This window comes from Papio anubis, chromosome 7, assembly GCF_008728515.1.
Source record: "Papio anubis isolate 15944 chromosome 7, Panubis1.0, whole genome shotgun sequence".
Taxonomy (NCBI): domain Eukaryota; kingdom Metazoa; phylum Chordata; class Mammalia; order Primates; family Cercopithecidae; genus Papio; species Papio anubis.
Window position 1 is genome coordinate 109,639,919 of NC_044982.1, and position 23,208 is coordinate 109,663,126.

At 42.8% G+C, this 23,208-nt stretch overlaps 1 protein-coding gene and 1 long non-coding RNA gene across 6 annotated transcripts; one reads left to right on the plus strand and one right to left on the minus strand.

Moving 5' to 3' along the window:
* Positions 1–158: 158 nt before the first annotated feature.
* On the plus strand, positions 159–14,584 carry LOC103885968. 2 transcript variants are annotated; one of them, XR_004185084.1, is made up of 4 exons: positions 159–2,888; positions 3,425–3,545; positions 10,868–10,965; positions 13,806–14,584. It is a non-coding gene; the product is annotated as an uncharacterized LOC103885968 (long non-coding RNA). The 2 variants fall into 2 exon arrangements; XR_002523143.2 differs by having other exon boundaries at positions 159–3,545.
* MINAR1 (membrane integral NOTCH2 associated receptor 1) lies at positions 5,665–22,896 on the minus strand. 4 transcript variants are annotated; one of them, XR_002523142.2, is made up of 4 exons: positions 19,819–22,896; positions 14,724–14,978; positions 14,286–14,351; positions 9,679–9,755 (listed from the first exon to the last, which is right to left on the minus strand). XR_002523142.2 is itself a non-coding variant. In XM_021940810.2 (3 exons), exons 1-3 carry the CDS (start codon positions 22,114–22,116, stop codon positions 9,558–9,560), a joined length of 2,751 nt encoding a protein of 916 aa, XP_021796502.1. In that variant the 5' UTR covers positions 22,117–22,896; the 3' UTR covers positions 5,665–9,557. The 4 variants fall into 4 exon arrangements, 2 of the variants coding, with proteins under 2 accessions (XP_021796502.1, XP_021796503.1); XR_002523141.2 differs by lacking the exon at positions 9,679–9,755 and adding an exon at positions 10,961–12,658; XM_021940810.2 differs by lacking the exon at positions 14,286–14,351 and having other exon boundaries at positions 5,665–9,755.
* Between the last annotated feature and the right edge of the window lie 312 nt (positions 22,897–23,208).

A 23,208-nucleotide genomic window follows, 5' to 3' on the forward strand; every position in this document is an offset into this window, starting at 1 on the left:
GGAGCATCAACCTATATACAGAGACCATGTTACCAAGACCTTTTTTTTTTTTTTTTTTTTTTTGCGACGGAGTCTCTCTCTGTCACCCAGGCTGGAGTGCAGTGGCATGATCTCAGTTAACTGTAAGCTCCGCCTCCCAGGTTCATGCCATTCTCCCACCCCAGCCTCCCGAGTAGCTGGGACTACAGGCGCCCGTCACCAAACCTGGCTAATTTTTTTAAAATTGTTTTTGTATGTTTAGTAGAGACAGTGTTTTACAAGACCATTCTTTACCTGGGTGTGCTGCAGGAACTGGACCAGTCTAGCAGGTGGAGCAGTGGCTGGGCTGAGGATATATAGACAGAAGATAGTGACTTCTAGGAACCCAGATACTCCTTGATCCTCCCCAAAACAGAGGTTTCCAAGTGCACATGGACTGCACTCTTAGAGCTGAGCTAGGTTGGCAAATGTAACCTGCAAGGCTCTACATAATTGTTCCTGTGCATGAAACAATAGCATAATGTGGTAGCACCAGTGATAGGATGTGAATGTGTTAGGGAAATGTTGTTGACCTAGTTGGTACAGGAAGAGGGTCAGAGCAGGTATGTGAGATCAGTGATTCTCAAATTTGAGCATGCCTTAGAATCACCTACAGGGCCGTATAAATCATAAATTACTGGGTCTCCAGCCCCAATCTCCTGCAATTTTCTGATTCAGGTCTAGGGTGGGGCCTGAGAATTTGCATACCTAACATGCTCCTACACTAGCCAGCACTATGCTAGTTAATATTTTTCAAAAATAACTGCTTCCCTTCCCTACCAGGCACCATGCTCTTAGGACCTTCCTTGAGCAAGGAGTCTATTTTCATACCCGAAGACATCAGGCTTGGTTTTATGACATGGCTTGGCAATGAAATGTGAATGTAGGGATTATGCCAAGAACTATTGTGGACTTCTGCCATGTCTCTTTTCGTCTCTGTCAGGAGACCCGAATGTCCCAGTTGTAGGGCTGCTCATTCAGTCTGGGTCTTATAATGAAGAAGACATGAGATCCAGCTGCACCTGACCCATGATGAACATGTGACATGGGAAATAAGCAAACTGTTGTCATAAGTAACTGAGATTTGGGGAACTGCTTGTTAGAGAAGCATACCATGGCTTAAAGTGACTGATATAGAAGACTTCCTAGAGAAAATGATGCTGAATAGAGTCTTAAAGATGAATTATCTAGACAGAGAAGAGGCAAGGCTATAGGGACCTGATAAGGAAACTTCATCCTATAGGGACCTGATAAAGGAAACCTCAAATGTGACATGTCTAAAACAAAGCCTTAGATGCCATTTGCCATCCCCAAATTGTTCCTTCCAAAGTCTTCTGCAAGACATTAAATAGCACCATCACCTACCCTCTTTCTAAAGGCAAAAAATCAGGAAGCCCTCCTTAATCAACTTGTCTAATTCCCCCACTGCCCTCATCAGCAAGTCCAGCTGTCTGCACCTACAAATACAAGGTCAACTCCAGGGTCTCATCCTAGTTTAAGCTGCCACCATCTCTCCCCTGTGTTATTTGCAACTACCCGCTTACTGGTCTCCCTGTTTCCACCCTTGCTTCCCTTTACTCCATCTCCACACTGCAGCCAGAGCAATAAGATAAAAATATAAATCAGATTATGGATTAGGTTATTTCACTGCTTGCAATCTCCAAAGGCTTCCAATTATATTTAAAATAAAACCTCACCTCCTTATTGTGGCCTGCAAAGCCTGACATAATCTAGCCCCTGTCTACTTCACCAATCTCTCCTCACACCATGTTCTCTAGTCCAGTTCAGTAAGTTCAAGACACACTGGGCTTCTTCCTAATCTTCATTCCCATCTCAGGACCTTTGCACTGTTCCCTCTGCCAGAAGTGTTTTTCCTCAGTTGCTCACATGTCACCTCCTCCTGAAAGCCCTCCTTGGCTACCCTAACTAACAAGTTCCTCTGTTGCTCTCCAAGTTGATCTCTCCCAATGTTTCCTTTCCTTTCCTTCATTGCCCTCATTACTGATAACAATTATTTATTTGCCTATTTGATTGTTATCTGCACACTCATTAGAATCGAAGTTCCAAGATAGAAGATTAAAGATTTTCGTTCATTCATGCATTCACTCCTTCATTCAACAAATATTTATTAAGCATCTAGTATGTAGAAGACATTGTCAGTTCTGGGGACATAGCAGGCAATACTATTTCAACAATAAACCACTGCCTTAAACATTACAGTTGCTCAATAAATATTAGTTGACTAAATAAATGAGTAAACCAAAAGGTAGGAAAAAGGTTGAATCAGAAGGATGTAGATCACATATACATTACTAACAGTAAAACTAACTTTAATAACAAAGCAACAAAATTGCTAAATTAGACTGGCTGGGACATCTGGATCAAACAATATTGGTCCAGAGAAAATGGGCTAGGAAAGGCTGCCTCATTGGGATTTCTGAAATTATGCAAGAATCATTAAAATGTAGAATATGACTGTGAGTAACCAGCGTGAAAATACCAAGTGCATTTCTTCTATTCACAGAATGACTACCCAGTAACTTATTAGGTATAATTTATTAAGGGCTTTCATTTGCAAATCTGTACTGCTGATTTCTATCAATAACTTTGTATCTAGGATTTAATGAATCTTTCAGGAATTTTTATAAACTGCTGCAAGTCAAAGTCAAGAGACAGTATTTGCAGGAAGCAGTGTTTCAAGGGTTGAAATGCTATACCTGGTTCTGGCCAGAAACTCTGAAGTTCTCTTCTTGTTTTCAGATACTGGAATATTCTTCATGTAATGCAGTATCACTTTTGTGTGAAGTCACATGTAACTTGTCCCCCTCCTTTCTATCACGAGAACTACTGAAGATATAAACCAAATCCAGGTACAGAAAAATCTCAATAATTCAGGCTATGGAGAAAGCCAGTGGGAGCCATTGCGAAGCCTGAATTCTAGAGCACTAGGGTATGGTATATGTGTTTTTTAAAAACGTACATTCAATAATATAAAGTAAGTCAACCAAGTATTGACTTTTGCTAGTACTTGGTGGGGAGGAAGCTAAATTAATGATATATGAAAATACCTTACAATCGCATATTACATATTGATTTGTCCTCAGAAAGAAGATAAACATTTTTTCCTATGAAATTACTTATACATTATTTTCTTAATTCACTTTTTCAGAGCACTTTCAATTGAATTTCAGGCAAAATGCAATCTAGGCCTAGTCCAGCTAAATGCAAACTTTGGATTTTTTATTGCAAAACTTAAAAGCATTCTTATATCCACCATTGTAGAGTTACTCTAACATTCTTCAAAATTTTATCAGAGACTTCTTGCTGTTTTTAGGTGTCAAGATACTAATTGCTTTTTACAATGTGCTGTGACTCATGCCTAATCACTTTCCTTTAATGACTCAAGCAGGGAAACCAGTGATATTTGTGAATAGTAGATGGGGTAAAAGGAACTGGACACATTCTTTCTTCAACATCTGCCATGATATGATTTCATAAGCAAGAAATGTGCCAAGGCTTCTGCCCAAGTAAGCTATTATTCATTTATTTCATTGTTGAAGAATGCCTTAACATGACTAGGATAGAAAAATTATGTTGATATGGTTATACAAGAAAAAAAATGAACAGACCAAAGGAGAAGAATAAAAAGCCCAGGAAACCACAAAGACTTTCAGCAGCTTTATGCCAAAGGGGAAAAAATGATCTTTGTAATGAATGGTGCTGATCAGTGGATATCAAAACGGGAAAATAAACATACCTTCACCCCCTACTTCACACAAGTTACAGCTATCAATTCTAGAAGTACAGGTTTCACTATGAAAAATTATTAAAGTTTCTAGAAGAAACATAGAGCATCTTCCATCTTCATGACCTTGTAGTATGAAAAGATTTCTTAAATAGATCCCAAATTCCCAATCATATTGGGAAAAATAATAAATTTCTATATTAAATTAAGAACCTTTATTCATTGGCCAAATGCAGTGGCTCACAGCAGCCTCCCAAAATGCTGTAATCCCAGCACTTTGAGAGGTCAAGGTGGGCGGATCCCTTGAGCTCAGGAATTCAAGACCAGTCTGGGCAACATAGTGAGAATTTGTCTCTACAAAAAATGCAAAACAAACGAACAAAAAAATTAGCCACACATGGTAACACACACCTGTAATCCCAGCTACTTAGGAGGCTGAGGTGGGAGTATGGGTTGAGCCTGGGAGGCAGAAGTTGCAGTGGGCCAAGAATCACACCCACCGCACTCCAGCCTGAGTGACCAAGTGAGACCCTGTCTCAAAAAACAAACAAACTAAATAAATAAATAAATAAATAAATAAATAAATAAATAACTTTCATTCATCAAAAAGACACCAACATCAAGAAAGCAAAAACTACAGTTCACAGAATGGAAAGTAATATTTCCAACATTTATCTAACAGAGAACACATTTCCATAATAAATAAAGGATGTCCACAAATCAGTAAGAAAAAGACACAAACCCAGTCGGAAACTGGGCAAAAACATAAACAAGTACTTCACAAAATAGAATATCCAAATGGCCAATAAACATACTCAAAGATAGCAAATCTCATTAGTCATCAGGGAAATACAAATCAAAAACACAATGAGATAACACTATACACACCGTGAGTGGAATGGCTAAAATGAAAGACAGATGATGCCAATTGTTGAGTAGGATGTAAAGAAGCTGGAACCCCCATAAATGCTTCTATTGAACATGTATGTTGGTAGCACCATGTTTAAAAAGTTGCTGGCAGTATCTATTAAAGCAGTGTGTAGGCATATCTCATGACCCAGCAGTTTTACTCCTAGGGATCCGCATTACGGAAATGCATGCATATGTTCACTAAAAGATATATACAAGAGGCTGGGTGTGGTGGCTCATGCCTGTAATCCCAACACTTTGGGAGGCCGAGGCAGGCAGATCACAAGGTCAAGAGATCGAGATCATCCTGGCCAACATGGTGAAACCCTGTCTCTACTAAAAATACAAAAATTAGCTTGGCATGGTGGCGTGCATCTGTAGTCCCAGCTGCTCAGGAGGCCGAGGCAGGAGAATCACTTGAACCCAGGAGGCAGAGGTTGCAGTGATCTGAGATCACGCCACTGCACTCTAGCCTGGTGACCGAGTGAGACTCCATCTCAAATTTAAAAAAAAGATATATACAAGAATAGTCATAGCCCAAATTGGAAGCTACCTGAATGCCCATTCAATGGTAGAAAGGAAAAATAAACTGTGGTATATTCATAATGAGTTAGTGAAATAAGAATGAGAAAACTGCAACCACACAGAACAAAATGAACATCTCTCACAAACATCCTGCTGAAACAGTGCAGACAGACACAAAAGAGTAGATACTGCACAATTACTTTTACATAAAGCTCAAAAACAGGCACAACTAATCTGGAGCCTCAGAAGTCAGGATGGTGGTTTGTCTTTTCAGGATTTTAACTGGAAGGGGCATGAGGGAGGCTTCTGGGATGTTTAAATGTCCTGAGACATTTTTGCTCTGCTGATTACATGTTCAATTTGTGAAACTGTTCAATTTGTGAGAAGTCATCAAGCTGGACACATGATCCTTACATAAAACTGAACACTTATAATTTATGCATAAAATAAAATCTCACAGCAAGACATTTTATATTTTCTTCAGTTTATTTTTGATTATATATGGAGAGGCCAATTTTACATGATAGCTTCAAACCAACCATTGTACATTAACCAAATTTTACACAAGCCATTTGAAAAAAGATCTAAAAATGTGCTTAGTTATTGGTATTATATAACATTTTTCAAGCACCAAGAGTGTGCTGAGAGCTGTACAGAACAAACATAGAAAAGACACAGTCCCTGCCTTCAAGAATACCCATTCCTTCAGGATCTTGCACATAAAATTTCACCTTACATTCCACACTCTTTTATTCATAAGGCATAAATAAGGAAGTTCGTTGCATTTCTCATTGTTACTTAATAAATATTGAATACCCTTTTCCCCAATTATACGAACAATTATTCGTATCTTTACCTTTAAATACAAATTTTCATAGTACAATATACAGTATATATTGATTTGGTATTCACACAATTGACCACAATATTCTTGCAGGTTGGTTATAATATGAAGCATGTTGAATTTCAACATTCACAAACTTTTATACCACTTAACAGAATCTTTTACTGTTGGCAGAGCTTCTTCTGTTTTGTTTTTTCTATTAAGAAAAAGAACCAACAAATGTGACGCCACTGCTCTTATCTTGATAACTTGTAAACAAAAACAGCACTGCCTTGATTCCAATAAGAGTATCAGAACTATGGCATAGATATTCAGAACAGTGATATTTAGCACGTCTATTAAACTAGCCTTGCAGATATCAATCACATAGTTGCATGCCTTAAAATACTAACAATTTATGATCAGCTAGTAATGGATGATGTAAGTATGATTTACCTTACTGTATTTGCAGTTTAATGAAGGGGATACTGGTATAAAATTTCTGAAAAATATGAGCGGGAAAATATTTTTTGCTTTTCTGCAAGGCTGTGTTCAAAACAAATTCAGATTAGAAGATGAAATGATTATGAATTTAATCATTGGTTAAGGATATTTAATTTCAAACTAATCTCTTAAATAATAACATTTGATTACTTTTAAAATGCAGGAAAAACGAAGTGAATTTTGATAATGTAATTTTAGACTCAGGTACAAGAAATTGCCCTTTATATAAAAATGCCAGAGTATGGTGGGAGATGGCACCCAGTACAGTAGAGAGGCCCATCTGTATGTCACCTCTGGGGAGCTCATTGCAACAGGAGGTGATGGGCAAAGATCAGAGGGATGGATAGATGTTTCCCTCCTAGCCAAACTCTGTCTTGCTCAGTCTGCAAACTGAGGGAATAGAGGAGATAGGGTGAGTCTCAGGGTCAGGGAAGGAAGGCTGGGGTGAGCTTGGGGTCAATGGCAAGAAAGGCTCCAACTGTGAACTTTACCTTCTATCTATCCCAAGACCCCAAGCATCCAGTAGCTCCAAGCCATGGTAATGATTCATAACCTCAACATCAGATTCGGTATTATCAGGCTGAGGATGACCCCTTTCCAGAGAAACCCACCTTACTTTTGGCCTCCATTGTCCAATTTCCTGAATTATTACCAGGTCTAGATGTTGCCATTATTCAACAACAATGTTGAGTTGAATTTTAAAGCTCCTTAAAGCTACTCTGGACTCAGAGCAAGACTGAATTTCTCTGACTACCTCTCCAGCTATGGAAAGTATAGAAGAATATTCTACAGAATCCTTTCATTTTCAAGCCTGAAGTGTGACTTACAGTCATGCCCTCCCAAGGTAGCTAGGGATATGCCCAGATGGGGTCCACTAGGAATAGATTCAGCCAAGGGCAGTGGAAAAAGTGGTTTGGTCCAGCCTCTATGGTCCTACCTGTCAAATGGAAGATTTGGGGTGGATTTGACTAGATTTTTCTTATTCTGGGTAAGTACATCTCCATTCTTCTGCAAATCCAGAGCAAGAGGTTGGGAGCTACTATCTCTGATGCTCTGACACTTAATCTGCGATAAAGAGGAGAATAGTGGGGCTAGAATGTGGTACAGAGTCTTACTGGTTGAGGGGTTAGGTGGAAAGGCAATGCCCAGAGTGGTAACCTAGTAGTCTCTTTGGGGTGAAAGAAACAACCTTATGTAATATGCCCCATTGAACACAGAGCACCAAAGAGTATAATTCTGATGACAGATAGTAACATATACATATTTTTTTATTTTCAATTATAAATCCTCAGTTTTTCATACTAAGGCTTAAGTTTTCAGTCACTGAAATTGAAAATCCATACATAAACATGATAATACAAATAGATAACATGAAGATTTCTAAAAATAAAGGTTTACTACAGATGAAAAAATTCATCCCTCAGTTGTTAACATAATAAAATTAACTGTCTACCCCTTAATGGTGAACAACAGAATTAGACACAGCAAGCTAAGCATTATTTGGGATTTTTCAGAATGGATGCTAGACTCCTATTGCTTTAAAACTTGAGATGCTTCAAATCTCTCTTTTAGAAATTTATTATATCGTACAGAGTGATTACACTTGCTACCAAAATCTATTTATATCCCACCTTGTTATCAAAAAAATATATATAAGGTAGCTAGTTTCTGTCAATCCTTTTTTTCTTTAACCTGTAACAACACACTGGAATCAGATGCTGATAGGGATTCTTTCTGTTCCATTATTGGCAAAGCACCATTCAGCAGGTGGAGACAGATCAAATTTGGATGAAATTACAACAGCTTCTTTTACACTAAAGAAACCTCGCTCTCAGGTTATTTAACAGAGAAGACAATAAATGAAAATCAGGTATTTAGATAGACATATAGATAAGTGGTTAAATAGATAATATTTTTTGCACTGCTGACAAGTATTCAAAACTCTGGAGTAGGTGTTGGGGTAACTGAGAAGACCTCGGTGCCTTTATTATTATTATTGAACAAGCTTTCAAAATCTTTTTAAAGCCATTGAAAATGGCAGATATTAGTAGTGCATGAAAACCATTGTTTACAGATAGAATGTCAATGTTTAGCCATTGTCTCTACTCTTCAAGGCACAAGGACAAGTTCCAAACTCTTCAACTCATGTATGAGAGGCAGAGCATCTGGTACCACCAGGAGATAGAAAATCAAGGAATACAGCCACACACCAAAGCAAGAACAGGGGATCCTTTGGAATGGCCATGATTTTCAAATACTGACCTTACATCATTAGCAAGCAGCTCCCCTACACTTTGGATTGAGGATGGGAAGGTCTCCTGGCCTGAATACCTTGGCCCATCATGCAGTCTGAGCATACTTCATTCCACGCCTGACTTGGTAGTCCAGCTCCTTCTTACTCCAAGTGCAAGGAAGAAGGTTCAGAATGTTTCCATGAAGATCTGCAGTGATGCAGACATTCTCTCTTGTTGATGACAAAAGGGCAAGAATGAAACGTCAGTAGCCCTTGATAAAAGTCGACAGAGAAGTAATACCCTTTAGGGATGCACACCCTATTACTTCACCAGCAATGGTCTAAGAACTTTATGGAAAAGAGAACCCACCCTCTTTTCTTCTTATGTTGCTACTTCCCTTAGTTTCTTCTAAAGAGGCATGTATTAAATATCTTCTGTATAACTTATTCCCTACCATGAAACATCATCAAAATGGAAAGAACCCAATTAATCTTCCTTTTTTTTTTTGGTTGGAATATTCAATTTGTATTTATTGATAGTCAATTATGTTCTTTTGGTAGGAAAAGATATCGCACTTCTAAAAATGCATCAGAGTGTAATTGAGTCAAAGCTAACAGGTAGGTAGATTTCTCACTAGAATTAGTATAGTTTCTGAAAACCACCTTCATTCAATATTTGTAGAAATGCCTCCATGATTTCATCTCTGTTTCAATAAATTGTTGTCTCACTGCTGCAAGATTCTAAAATACAGACGACAACATCGATAGTCATAAGCTGTACGTAAGGTTGCATTCTTAGCTCATGATTTCATTGTGCAGATGGGCACGACAATCACGAGGATGACGGTGCATGCCGCAGCAGCGATCAGAGCAGCTATCTTGCAGACCTTGGCTCGTCTGAATTCAGCTTCTTTACGTTTTAGTAATGAATCGTATCCTGGAGTATAAATGTCTTCCATCCAGTACTCTAAATTGTTTGGGTTTAAAGATTCTTGTGTCTAAAAGCGAAGAGAAGATGTTAGAAATACGGTGAATACTTGAAATCAGGTCAAAGACATCCTGACAGTCATCACTCCTGAAGCACTTAAGTTGTCTGCAGCCGGGAGTTAGAGACTGTGTTGCATAACATTGCCCCACCAGCCCCTTGCCTGAGGCAGGCTACCACAGGCTCATCCCACATATCACAGATTGCATGGGCCCCTCCCTCACTAAAAATGTCGTGTTGGTTTTGACACAGAGAAACCCAAGGGTCTTTCATCTGTAAGCAAGCAAAATGGGGCTGAGATGAGCAAGACTCTAAACTTCAAGGGCATGCAACCAAGAACAGGCGGGCCCCTCTGCAAGGGAAACAAGGAAAGTCACTGAAAAATGCTTTCTTCCAACAGGCTCTATGAACAGATCTGCTTGAAACAAGGCCATCATAGCATTCTGAAAAGCTTCTACTGAAAAATCAAAGGAATCTCCAAGATGAGCAGTTCAAACAAAATATAAAATATTTCAACTTCAACCATTTATCTGAGCAGGTCATGCCACTGCTCAAAGTCAAGGCCTACTGACCCCATAGCAGACTGTTCCCACCCTAGACCTGCCGTGGCAATGGATCCAGACTTGGTGCAGCTTCCCCAAAGAGAGAGCCCCCACTGACATCTGTCCGCTGATCTCCCCAAGATTAATCAACTGTCATCAGGAGAAATACCATATTTAACCTGTATTGCCTGTGAATCCTATTCCACGTTGACAGTTAAAATCTATTTCCATGAAGAAAGGCAGTGTTCTCATTTTATGGCAAGCATTTAATAATATGAGTGTCACATAAAAGCAACAACACATTGCAATTCCAAGTGAGGCCATTTAAGTCTTTGAAATGCAAACAAAATATCTATTTTGAAGATTTTCTTAGATTGCTGTATGCTCATAAACATGGGCACATTAAAAATTATTCATACACGTATACAAACACAGGCCCAAAAACCAAACCTTTCAAAGTTTTAAAAAACTCAGTTGTACCATTTGTTGATGGAACAGTGATGATTCTAATGCATGCTAGTAATTCTCTGCCTGACCTTCTAGATTCATTCTGTTTTTTTTCCATCTTGCTCTGTGCCCCTAGGAATATAAACTACATGGACACATCATGGGGACTCCCCTGCCTTCAAGCTCCCATGGGGTTTCAACCAACCAATGAAGACAAGAAGAAAGAAGATTGAGGTATTTATTCCCCCAGCTCCCTCCTGGCTGGGCTGCAGTTTGTCAGTGGCCCAGCTCCTATTGGACACCTGCTATCAGAGCTGTGGGTCTCAGTGAGTTTCAGAAACAGCCCCTTTCCCTTGGCCCTTCAGATCCAAGGATGGCAACAGCTTCCTACTGGTGCTGGTCTCTGGGTGCTTCACCAGCTATTGTAAAGAGTCCCCTCCTTAACTACCCCTTTGAGCACGCCACCTGCCTGCTGCCAGGACACTGACAACCCGCAGGCCCTGCCCCCCAGGCTTGATTATCTACCTGTTGCTCACAGTCATCTAGCACACAGCTAGGCACACTGTGGCCTGCAGGCCATATCTCACCTGCCACCTGTCTTTTTACAACCCTTGAACTAAGAGTGATTTTTTTCCATTTTTAAATGGTTGAAAAAAAATCAAAAGAATAATATTTTATGACATGTGAAAATTACATGAAATGCAAATCTCAGTGTCCAAAAATAAAGATTTATGGAAACACAACCACTCCTATTTGTTTCCAAATTGTCTATAGCTGTTTTCGTGCTACAATGGCCGAGTTGAGCAGTTGTGAGAGATTATAAGGCCCACAAGGCCTAAAGGGTTTACTATCTGTCCTTTACAGAGAAAGTTTGCCAGCTCCTTTCTAAGACATGCTATACGACACTGTACAATGGAAAGAGAAGGGGATCTAGGCATCACAGAAAATCTTCCTGGTCCCTTCCCTCACCAAGGCATAATGTTGAGAGACTGCTATTTAATCTCTCAAGTTACGTGGAAGGCTGGAAGGTGGTCCTGGACACTCAGGGCACCCAAAATAGAAACCAAGACACTCTCAATGTGGGAAAAGTCCTTATTGTACAGGGTGCTCTGTCCAACTCTTCAGCCTTTGCAAGAAACTCCTGCTACAGCGTCCTCTGCTAGAACCCCAGGAGCCTCTTCCCTGAGCTTCCCGGAGCAGTTCCACTGCTGCCAAGCCCCGACTGTTGCACCGCCTCCTCCTCCTGCTTGAGCCGCCAAAGCTCTGCCTGCCACAGGCCCTTGGGACCAGTCTGTTCTCCTTGGCATGAAAACATGAAAGCCCTTCAGCAATTTAATAGACACCAAAGAAAGGAGAGATGGACCCAAGATGGGCATATTTTGCTGGAAGACTGGTCTGCAGAAGTGGGTAATGTGCCCCTAAAGGCTGGGAGCTGGTGGAGGGTCAGACCAGCAGCCCTCTATACCCTGGCACCTGGAAGTCAGGCTCAGCGCACTATGGGTAAAACAACCTGCTCTTCTTCTCAGTCATCCTAGGGCTGGCCCAGGAGCCAAACAGTGTGTAAATAACACATCAGATTTTGTGCTTTAGTCCCTCCGGCTCAGACAGAAGGAAATTGGTTTCCTTTCATAGCTATATACACTATTATGGGCTGGGATTCAGTGTGTGGAATAAACTATTTTTAATTAGTTTTTTCAATAACTGTAAGCTGTAATCGCATCAAGTAGAAGAGAGGTAATACTGAGGTTTCAAGGGACACAGGCAGTTATTAATTAACCCTGGCAAACACTGGAAAGAAGAAAAAGGTTTGCACCTTTGCCTATGCCCTCAAGTGGGAACCACTGATGGCGAATGTACATCTCAACACAAAGGAACTCCGGGAAGATTGTCCAGACACCAACACTGCCCTAAGACTGTACCCGAGTCTCTGCAAAGAGATGAAAAGAAAAAAGGTGGTACTTGCTGCCTTCACCAAGCTCTCAAGGTTGGCTCTTTTTTGCTGTAAATACCCTCATACAGCTATTGAACTCCCTACTTCCTTATATTTTATGCAACTGGATACTCTCTCCTTTGCACTTTTAAGTAATGTCACCTAAAGCTCTATAACCCAAATATCTGTTTTTAATTTTTATAATTTTATCTTCATGCTTATAAACATTGGTGCACTAAAAGCTCACATATCTGTAGGGGGGAAATCTTCCAGCTCCCTCCCTGCAAGCTTTGCAAAGATGTTTCTCAGTCTACGACTCATCTAATTAATCGAACTCTTTCAAGGTCATCCAGTGATACTGGTGAAATATTGATTATTCTGTTGCTTGAGCCATTCACACCTCCAGGTCCTTTCTGACCCCCAGCTGCTCTTGGTATTCTAATTCCCACAGATCGAGGTATGACGCCCATAGCAGAGCTGCACAGGGACCCACTGGAGGGAGAATCAAATCCCTCTCTAGCCTCCTTGCCCACAGGAAGTTGACAGAAGAGGGATTGACCTGAAGGGTCAAGGGGTGTGCAGTACAAGTGGGAATGTAAAATGCATGAGGTAAGAGGCGTGAGGACGGGCTCAGGGTTGCTCCTGATGCCCCCACAACACTCACTGTCAGGGTCTGGCCAGAGTTGCCCCTTCCCATAATTGCTGTCATTTAGGGCCCAAGACAAACAAATGTCATTGCAATCATTTTTTTTTTAAACAACATAAAACTCCACTAAACTCTTAACAATAGCAAAATGAAATGGCAAGGAAGTTGTAGAAGAGAAAGAACATGAGACTTATTGCCAGATGGTCCAGTATGAATTTAGACTGGTCTGACCTGGGGCAAATTATTGAGCTTCCCGGGTCCTCGATTTCCTCATCTGTAAACTGAAGATGGTCATAACAATTCCTGCCTCACAGGCCACTGTGCCTGGGACTGAGAGACTGTAGAAAGCACTATGCAAAGTTGATTGATTTCAGCGTCATTGACCAGCCCCCAAGGGCCTTCTTTTTCAGTGCCTACTTGATGCCAGGTACTTTAAATATATTATTTTAAATTCTTACAGTGACTCACAAGCTTGATATTATTATGTCCATTTAACAGGTGGAGGGGCTGAACCTCAGTCAGATGGAGTGAATGCTTCCGGCCACACAGCGAAGGAGTCCGGGATGAAAACCCAGTGCTGCCAGAATGTGGTCTTTTCTCTCCACCACACTGCACCTCCCACAGCCCTCTTTGTTCTAGAGCAAGGCCACTTCAGGGAAGCCTTGCCATACTGATCTCCACAGGCAGCTCTCACCAACTGTGCTTCACGTGCATGGTCATTCCGGGGCCTGGGCGGAACGGGCACCCCTGGTGCTATGGCCTGGCTGCCTACAAAGCTAAGTGCACAGGTGGGGACAGGGTGCTTCCTTTGCTCCTGTGGTGATCTGGAGACACAGATCAACCCAGTGTGAATGGAACCAGGCAGAGTTGCCCACCAAAATAAAAGTGTGGCCAAAACCCAGCCCTGCCTGTGGGTGAACAAAAAACATGCCCTCCAGCCACAACTGCATTCATAGAGCTTCCGGGGATGGCTCTTACCTGGGGCTGCTCCGTATGGAAACATAATCCATAGCTTGGCTCCCACAAATATGCTTATCCCACGTGCTACATATGGAAGGAGAAATCAGCTTGTATTTCATTAAACAGTTTGGCTCAGGTCTTGTGAGCAAATATTAGAATCTGCACTTGGTACAGAGTTGTAAATGCATCGTTAGCAAATCAGATGGCCGATAAAAAATACATAAATAAATCAAGCATTCCTACCGCTAAATGTTTACAAATAAGCAAAACAATGATCCCCTTGTTAAAAGTCTCTTCTGCTCTATGATTTATTAAAGTTCTGAATTCCATGTTGGGGTCCCAGGGAGTTGGAGGGTGTGGAAGTGGGCTGGTTGGTCTAAGCCGTCCGTGATCCATTCCTGCATTTGCCCGGGCACAGCTGGGCTTCCCCCAACCCAGGGACAGTGAGAGGCTCACCTGCAGGTCCAGGGCTGTCAGCTTGCCCTTGTCACTCGCATTCCGTGCATACTCCTCAATGGTCCAAGAAGGTTGGCCCCTCTTCACCTCGGCCAACTCAGTCAGCCGCATGTCTGTGTACAGTGGGTTGCTCTTCATGTGGGCCTTGAGGGAGGCAGGGTAGGGGTGAGGGCTGAACACCTGCTCCACCAGGAAGCCGTCTTTGGGCTGCTTGGGCAGTCGGTGCTGTGGGGGAATGTCGTACTGCCTGTCTGCCTGCAGAGGGGCACAAAGAAGTCCAGACAAGTGGCAAAGATGCCCTGGGATTTCACAGTGCAATTGAGCAGCCAGCAGCTTTCCTGTAGACATCCAGGTAGCAAAGTGCAGTTACTTCCAAGCAAATCGAAAGTGTGAAAACATAGCCATGTTGGGGGAAATTCTCTAGGAAAAGCTTATGATCATAATGTTACTAATATAAACTAACATTTCTGTGCCAGAAAAAGGTTATTTAATGGAATCTTTATGCCATCACTACCATTGTGAATCCCCATTGTACAGGTAGGAAAACGGAGCCCAGACTCAGTAACTTGCCCCAGGCACACAGCTAGTAAGGGGTGGAGCTAGGATTTAAACCTGATCATCTGGCTTTAGAGAGTCTTTAACTACTGATATTAATGCCCCCTCTTTCTTTTACCGTTTTGCATGGGGTACAGATGAGTAAAAGTCCTTTCCTCAAGGAACTCGCTGAAAACCCTGATGCTACACTGCTTCTTTGGAAGGAAGAAACTGAGTCAGAAAGCACGTGTTGAGAGCTTCTACTGATTTTCCCAGGCAGCAGATGGGCCCCTGTCAGAAGGAATAGGCCCTTCAGAATAAGAGAGCAGTCTGGGCAGCAGTGTGGAGGTAGGAAGGTGCCTAAAACAGGTGGCAATAGTTTATATTCTGAGTCATTGAATGCAACCCAAAGGTTTCTGCTCTCAGTATAGCTGTCCTAAGACTGGGTCAGTGCTCATTTCTGTGACCTCTTAGGACTATGTCCAGACCCTTGGCCAGCATTTGTGCCTTTGAACTATAACCACCTGTTTGCCCATCTGGCTCCTCTGCTAAACTATGAGTTCCTTGAAGGCAAGGGATCATTTTGTTCACCTTTTAATCCCTTTCTCCAGCAAGATGATACCACCAAGTAGAAGACACTCCATGAATATTCATCAAAGGGTTAGAAGCCAATTATATGTAGTCATGTATACAGAACAGAGAGCAAAGAAGTTGTGTATCTCAGTAATAGCAAGAGAAAAAGGAAAAAAGAAGAATGTGAGTCAAGGTGTGTGTACAGAAGGAAGAGAAGGAGAATGTTTAGGTGTCATGCGATGAGAGTTGATGTGCAAGAATGTGGTGGGCACATGTGGTGTATGTGTGTGAATGTGTGGCTTATACACTTGCATAGGGGCTGGAAGCACATGTGGTGTATGTGTGTATGTGTATGAGTGTGTGGATCATATGATTACATAGGGGCTAGAAGCACACGTGTGTATGTGTGTATGTGTGTGAGCGTGTGGATCATACGCTTGCATAGGGGCTGGAAGCACACATGGTGTATGTGTGTATGTTTGTGAGCGTGTGGATCATACGCTTGCATAGGGGCTGGAAGCACACGTGGTGTATGTGTGTATGTGTGTGAGCGTGTGGATCATATGCTTGCATAGGGGCGGGAAGCACACGTGGTGTATGTGTGTATGTGTGTGAGTGTGTGGGTCATACATTTGCATAGGGGTTGGAAGCACACGTGGTGTATATGTGTACGTGTGTGAGTGTGTGCATCCTACACCTGCATGGGGACTGGAAACACATCTCCACCTACCAGCAAACCCAACCCATTGACTTTTACCCAAATAGAGCATAACATTTGGCTATTCCAGACCATCAAGACTGCTGACACTGACACAGAGAACACAGGATAAACCCACACAAGAAAATGAGGTTCCTTCTTATTTTCTAACTCATCAAAGCCAAGTATCTTCTAAGAGACTTCACCAGTTTTTGCTCATCACCACCACCCAACACTCAGAGAGCTCCTATTACATGCAGAGTCTGCACCAAGCTGGGAGGAAGGGTAGATGGTGATAATATAACTACAATGGCAGCCACTGCAGGCATAATTGACACTAACCAAGGGCTATGTGTCCACCACTCTGCTCAGGGCTAAACATGCATTGTCTTCATTTCATCTTCTCATTAAAATTCTGAGGTTGTAAATATTATTGTCCCTAGTATGGATGTGGAAACTCAGGTCAGAAAGGTTAAGAGACTGACCCAACGTCAGACAGCTGGTAAGAGGCAGAGCCAGGATTTGAAACTGTTTTCACTTCTAAGATGGAAAGTTTCATTGCTGCCCATGCCTGTTTGTATCACTGAGTTTGTGTTCTTACTGGGCAGTCAATACATACACATAATACATATTTTCAAAAAAAAGTTTGCATCCACTATGTCTGAACAAACAGGAGTAAGGGCTGGAGACCAGCAATAAGCCCTAGGAAAGCTTACAGAGACTTATGAAGTAAGGGGCCTTGAGGGGAACATAGGACTTAGATCAGTACGGGGGAGGTGGACCAGAGAGTCTTGGTGGAGGATTCATGTGAAGAAAAATTTGACAGTGAAATAGGACCTGGCCATCATAGGTGCTCAATTAGTGTTTACTGAATCGGTGACCAAATGAATGAGCATGGTTATTTTGAGGAAAAACAGGAAAACTCATCAAGGTAGAGCAGGGTCCAGTCAAGGTATAACAGAGCCTTCTGGTTGAGGAAAGGTACATGAAATTCACAGGGTTGTGAAGGCCTGACTAAGAAGTTTGCAACTCTTTGCGGAGGCAAAGGAGAGTCAGAGAAGAGTGGGGAATAGGGGACCCTGCGCAACCACAGAGAGTGGCATTTTAGGAAAGTGAATGCAGCAGTGGCCCATGAGATGAGATGGAAGGTGGAGAATGTGCCCAAGCATCCCCAGTAGGGGAAGAGCCTTGACTCAAGGTAGAAGTGTAAATGGAAAAGAAGGCAGAGTTGCAGGAGACATGACAGAACACAAATCCATAGGGTCTGGTAGCTATGCTGGACACAGTGAGCCCAAGAAGAGGGACCAAAGGGGCTTCTTCAGTTTGGAGGATTGCTACAATGCTGACCCCATCCTCACCTCTCCCAGAATAGAAATAGTGAGAGGGAACACTGGTTTTAAAGGAACAGAAAAGCCTGCTTTGGGAACTGTAGATTTTGACATGTAGACAAGATATTTAGGGAAACTGGCCTTTAGCAGTTTGACATATGCAACCAAAGCTCCAAAGGCGGGCTGGGTCTGGTCACTACCATGGGAATCACCACCTCAAAGTTGGTGAGAGCCACAAGACAGGAAGGAGAAATGAGGTTGCAGAAGGGGACAAAATAAAGAGAATGCATCCCCAGCATTAGCAACTTTGTGTTAGGCCTATCGAGCGGATCTGACTCAAGCTTGTGACTGCTCATTCCTGCTGGCTTTGTGAAGCTTTGACATTTGATAGGTGGGAGGCATGGCTAGTTCAGTTTAACCTGATATTTCTACAGAAGCACCTAACCATTTGAGTTCTCTAAATGGCCACCGTTCAATGATATCTGAAACCCAAAGCACCAGAAACCTGGCCAGACCCTGGCAGCTAAGAGACAGTGACAATAGAACCCGAGCAGAGGACTGGATCTGGGTGTCTTGTGCCCAGCATGGCAGCACAAACCAAATTCTGGATCCTCTCCAGCACCAAACGTGGTAAGCCGCTCCATAAGGGCAGAGTGGTAATCAGCAGACACCAGAGGTGTCTTTAAAATCAGAAAAAAAAAAAAGACTTCTTCTACTCCCTCCCCTCTTTGGACCCTGAAAATTTCCTTAAAACCCAGTTTTCCAAGCTTTTCCTTCTCAGCACCATTTAAGGAGCTCAGCCTCCTCCCTGGCTTTGAATGTCTGTAGCCCACACCACTGTCACTCTCTGACAACACAGACCTTGGAGACCTCAGGAGCAGGGACTTGTCTGTCCACTGACCTTCTAGAAGCAGGACATAGAATGGAGACAATCAACACACTGAAGTTGTACCACCTTGGCCAGAAAGGGGTCACTATAACCCAGTTAGAATGAACAGGATCGGCCACAGGTCCCACAGAAACAAATCATCCTTACTGCAGGGGGTGAGAGAAAGAAAGGATTCAAGTATATGTGTACACAATGATTCTAGGACTGAGGAAGTGAAGTCTGCTATAAACATGCAAAAGAACTGAACTTATGTGAAACAGCCTCCAACAAGCAACAGTGTAGAGAAAAAAAACTAAAAAGGAAAGGAAGACACCAGATTAAGCATTGCTGTCTTTTTTTGAGACAGAGTCTCGCTCCGTTGCCCAGGCTGGAGTGCAGTGCGTGATCTCGGCTCACTGCAACCTCCGCCTCCTGGGTTCAAGCAATTCTCCTGCCTTGGCCTCCTGAGTAGCTGGGACTACAGGCTCGTGTCACCACACCCAGCTAACTTTTTACATTTTTAGTAGAGATGGGGTTTCAACATATTGGCCAGGGTGGTCTCGAACTCCTGACCTCATGATCCTAGTTATCATTTTACTTCCTAACCATCAATTTATTTTATAATGAAAAAAACCCTCATGCTTAAAAAGGAACATCACACATGCAATGAAGTCCATGAAAGGGAGGTATCAGCTAGCACCCTTTTCAGCATTTTCCCTCATGTACCTGACCTGCATCCTGCTATTTCAGAAATGACAGGAAGATACCCTTGGTGATGCTTGCCTGGGCTGACACATTCCCCATTCTATGAAAATCTGTTCTCACACCACCTGTCCCATGAATCCCAACCCTACGTTCTGCTGTTGGCACCATCACAGCATGTGCTCCTCCTAGCTGACGGACAACTTGGCGGAACACACAACCTGCCTATGTTGTCCTCTCTATTCCAATGTGAAAAGCCTGCCAAACCTGGAAGGATAATTGGCACACAGAGGACAGGCCTCTTGCCTGTTTAATGCCATGTTCAAGGCTTTGAAATGTGCCAGGGCTATGATGAAGCTGGTGCCTGACTTTGTGAACTTAAATTTAAATTACCTCTTTAGATTTCCGATGCCAGTCTTTATTATCTCCTGGGCCTGTGTCTTTTATCTCCTCCTCATTGAGGCCCACACGGTTGGTGTAAGTGATGGTGCGCCAGTCTCTGGGCGAGTTGGAGATGCTGGCGATTTTGGACTCCGTGGCACTGTTCTCCTCTGTTAGGGATCTAGAGGATGGCCTGGTGAAGAGGCTTTTTTTTAAGGCCTTGACCCGCAGGCTCTCGCTGTTGCTCCCACTAGCATCAGAGCAGCACCAGTCGGGGTTGTTCTCCAGTTTTGGTCCATGGGAGCCACTGTGTGCACGGAACATCCGGGGAGAGGCACTGTCATCAGACGGAACCTCGCTCGTCAAGGAGTTCAGATCTATCTGCACACTCACCTTCTCAGGCTGTTGCATTTTCTGGTCCAATTTATTTAGTTTGCCCAAGACCTGGGAGATTTCCTCACGGACACCCGACAGGGATTCCAGCTTCCGTTCAATTTCGCCGATCCTGAGCACCAGTTTGCACACACTGGTCTTCAGTTCTTCTTCCGAATGGTGGGTGTTTTCAGGCCGGTTGCCCTTGTCTCCCTTGCTGCTGGGGACCCCATTGGCAATTTTGGTTAAGTTGTGCTCGGGGGAACTATCGCAGTCTGACTTATGGAGCTGAGACAAGGACCCTGTGCTGTTGTAGCAGGACGACTGTATCACTCCTGTGGAGCCACTGATGCTCATGTCATCAAGAAATCGGAAAATGTCACTGATGTCGTCGCTGACAATTTCTGAGTCATCGTCTGAGTGCTTCATGGTGTGCCTGTCACTGTATTTGCCCTGACTGGAGGTGCACAGGTCTCTGCATTTCTTGGGCTCCAGCACGTGCTCAGTCTGGGTGCCCACGCTACTGGTATCTGAGCTGAGCTGCCCACTGGAGCAGTTAATGCTCTTGTCTTTAAACTTTTTGACTGGTTCATGCTTCTCCAAGTCAACAGGGGAGGAGATCTCTTTAGATTTGAGCCCGTTTGGTTTTGCCGCATAAGCAATGGGGAGAATTGGCTGTTGATCCTTTGGTGGGAGGTAAGTCGGGCGCCTGTCTGGGGCTGCGAAATTGGGAGTCTGGCTACTGGCATTTGGATAGCGTAGCCTCTCCTCGGAGGGATTTCTATTGAAAAAGGACCGTTCAAAGTCAGGAACTTCCTCCGTGTTTAGGCTCCAGCTTTTGGCTGGCCAGGGAGTCTGCTTGTTGGGCCTCCCTGGACAGCGCCTGGCTTCTTGGGTTCCCATCACTGGAGTGGGCCCAAAATACGTAGAGGCTTGAAGGTCATCTAAGCTTTCATGCTTTGCTCGCCTTTTGTCAGGAACCGGGGAATACACCGGATTCAGGTACTGGCTGTTATAGGGCATTTCAAAGCTGTGGTTGAAGAAGGGTGGCTTGTGGGGCTCCTTTCGGCTCTGGGGCTCCCCGTGCTCATTCTCTGCTTTGCTGACGGGGCCAACCAAACTGGGGGACACCGCCATCAAATTGTGAAAATCCTCTTTAAAGATATTCCTTTTCTGGACACAGGACTGAACCACAAATGGCTCGTCATTGGAAATGAAGGTCTCCTTGATGCTCTGGTTGATGGGCAGCGAGTCCTGGTCTGAAATGGACTCATTTTCTATGTTCATGGGGAAGTAGGTCCTCTGCATCTCACAGGGCTGAGGGCTGGTCACAGAGTACGGGGCCAGGGCCTGCAGCCTGTCCAGGGAAGCAGCACGGTTTTTCACCTCTTTGCTAACTCCCAACAGGAAATTAGGCTCAGAGGCAGGGACAAACTGCGGGCAGTCCTTGCAGTCCATCTTCCGGCACTTGGACGACTGCCTGGTGGGGTAGCCCCGGCTGAAAGACCTCTCACTCAGCTCACAGTTCAGGGGCTCACACTCGGCTGCATTGCAGATCTCTGTATCCGACCTGCATGATTCAAAGGACGCCTCCTTCTTGCGCACCTTCTGGCGACCCGTAGGCAGCTTCTCCTTGGCTGCCCCACCATTCATTTGGATCAGATTAAATATCGTCACAATATCTGCTGCCACCATAATTTTCTTTGATTGCTGGTTATTCACAGTGCATTTCATCTTGTCTTTGAATAGAGTGGCTGGAAAACTGGGATCGAGACAAGCCGTGTAGAAGAGCACGCTTCTCAGTTTGGCAAGCTGCGACAGATCGAACCGGGCACAGAGAGATTTGCACAGGTCCTGATAAGAAACGGTATTTTGCTTGCTGTCCAGTTCCTCCAAGATCTTCACCAAGAAGAGGGAAGTTTCCTGACTGGTCTCCATGATTTATTACTTGAAAAGCTCGCTGACTACACTGAAACTTCAGGTCAGTTCTGTGGTGGCAATATTGAGAAAGAGAGGAGGAAAAGAGGATTATAAACACCAGTGGAGTTTGAAGTCAAGCTTCTTATAAACCGTATAGAGAAATACAAAGAAAAACATTTTAATGATTAAAAATGTAGTAAGGACAGTAAAAATATTCATAACATTCGATTTAGTAATTTCCTTCCTGGGAACCTACCTTAATGATTAATGATAACAATTATGCTTAAAGGTGTTCACTATGATGGCACTTATAATAATGAGAAAGCAAAACATCTTAAATATCCAAATAGGTGAATACATAAACATGTTATGATATACCATGAATTTCCACAAACATTAAACTACATTAATGTACATTCTTACAATGGAATACTACTCATCAGCAAAAAAGAATAAACCACTAGTATATGCAAGGACATGGATGAATCTCGAATGTATTGTGTGTGGGTAGAAGAAGCCAGAGTCAGAAGGTACATCCTCCATTGCATGATTCCATCTTAATGACATTCTGGAAGACAGATCAGTAGTTGCCGAGAGCTGGATGTGAGGAGGGGGGTGGACCTCAAAGGGGCACAGAGAAGTTTTCCTAAATGATATAATTGTTCTACATCCTGGTTGTGGTGGTGGTTACATGACTGTAGGCATTTGTCAAAACTCACAGGACTCTAAACTAGAACGTGTAAGTTTTACTGTACATAAATAATAACTCAACTTAGAAATTACATAATGAAGACTTTTTTTTTTTTTTTTTTTTGAGACAGAGTCTCGCTCTGTGCCCCAGGCTGGAGTGCAGTGGCACGATAACTATGATATAATATGGAGTGAAAAAATATGAAAATAAATCAGTATAAGATCATAATTGTATAAAATTATGTATTCTTGAAAACAAAAATGAAAAAATAATGTGCACTAAGATGCTAATAGTAGTTAAGTTTGGATTGTAAATATGGATTTTTTTTCTGAATTAGTAACCTCTCTTCCCTAATACTTTATTATGTAAGTTATCAAATATACAGCAAAGTTGAAAGAATTTTATAGTGAACACTAATA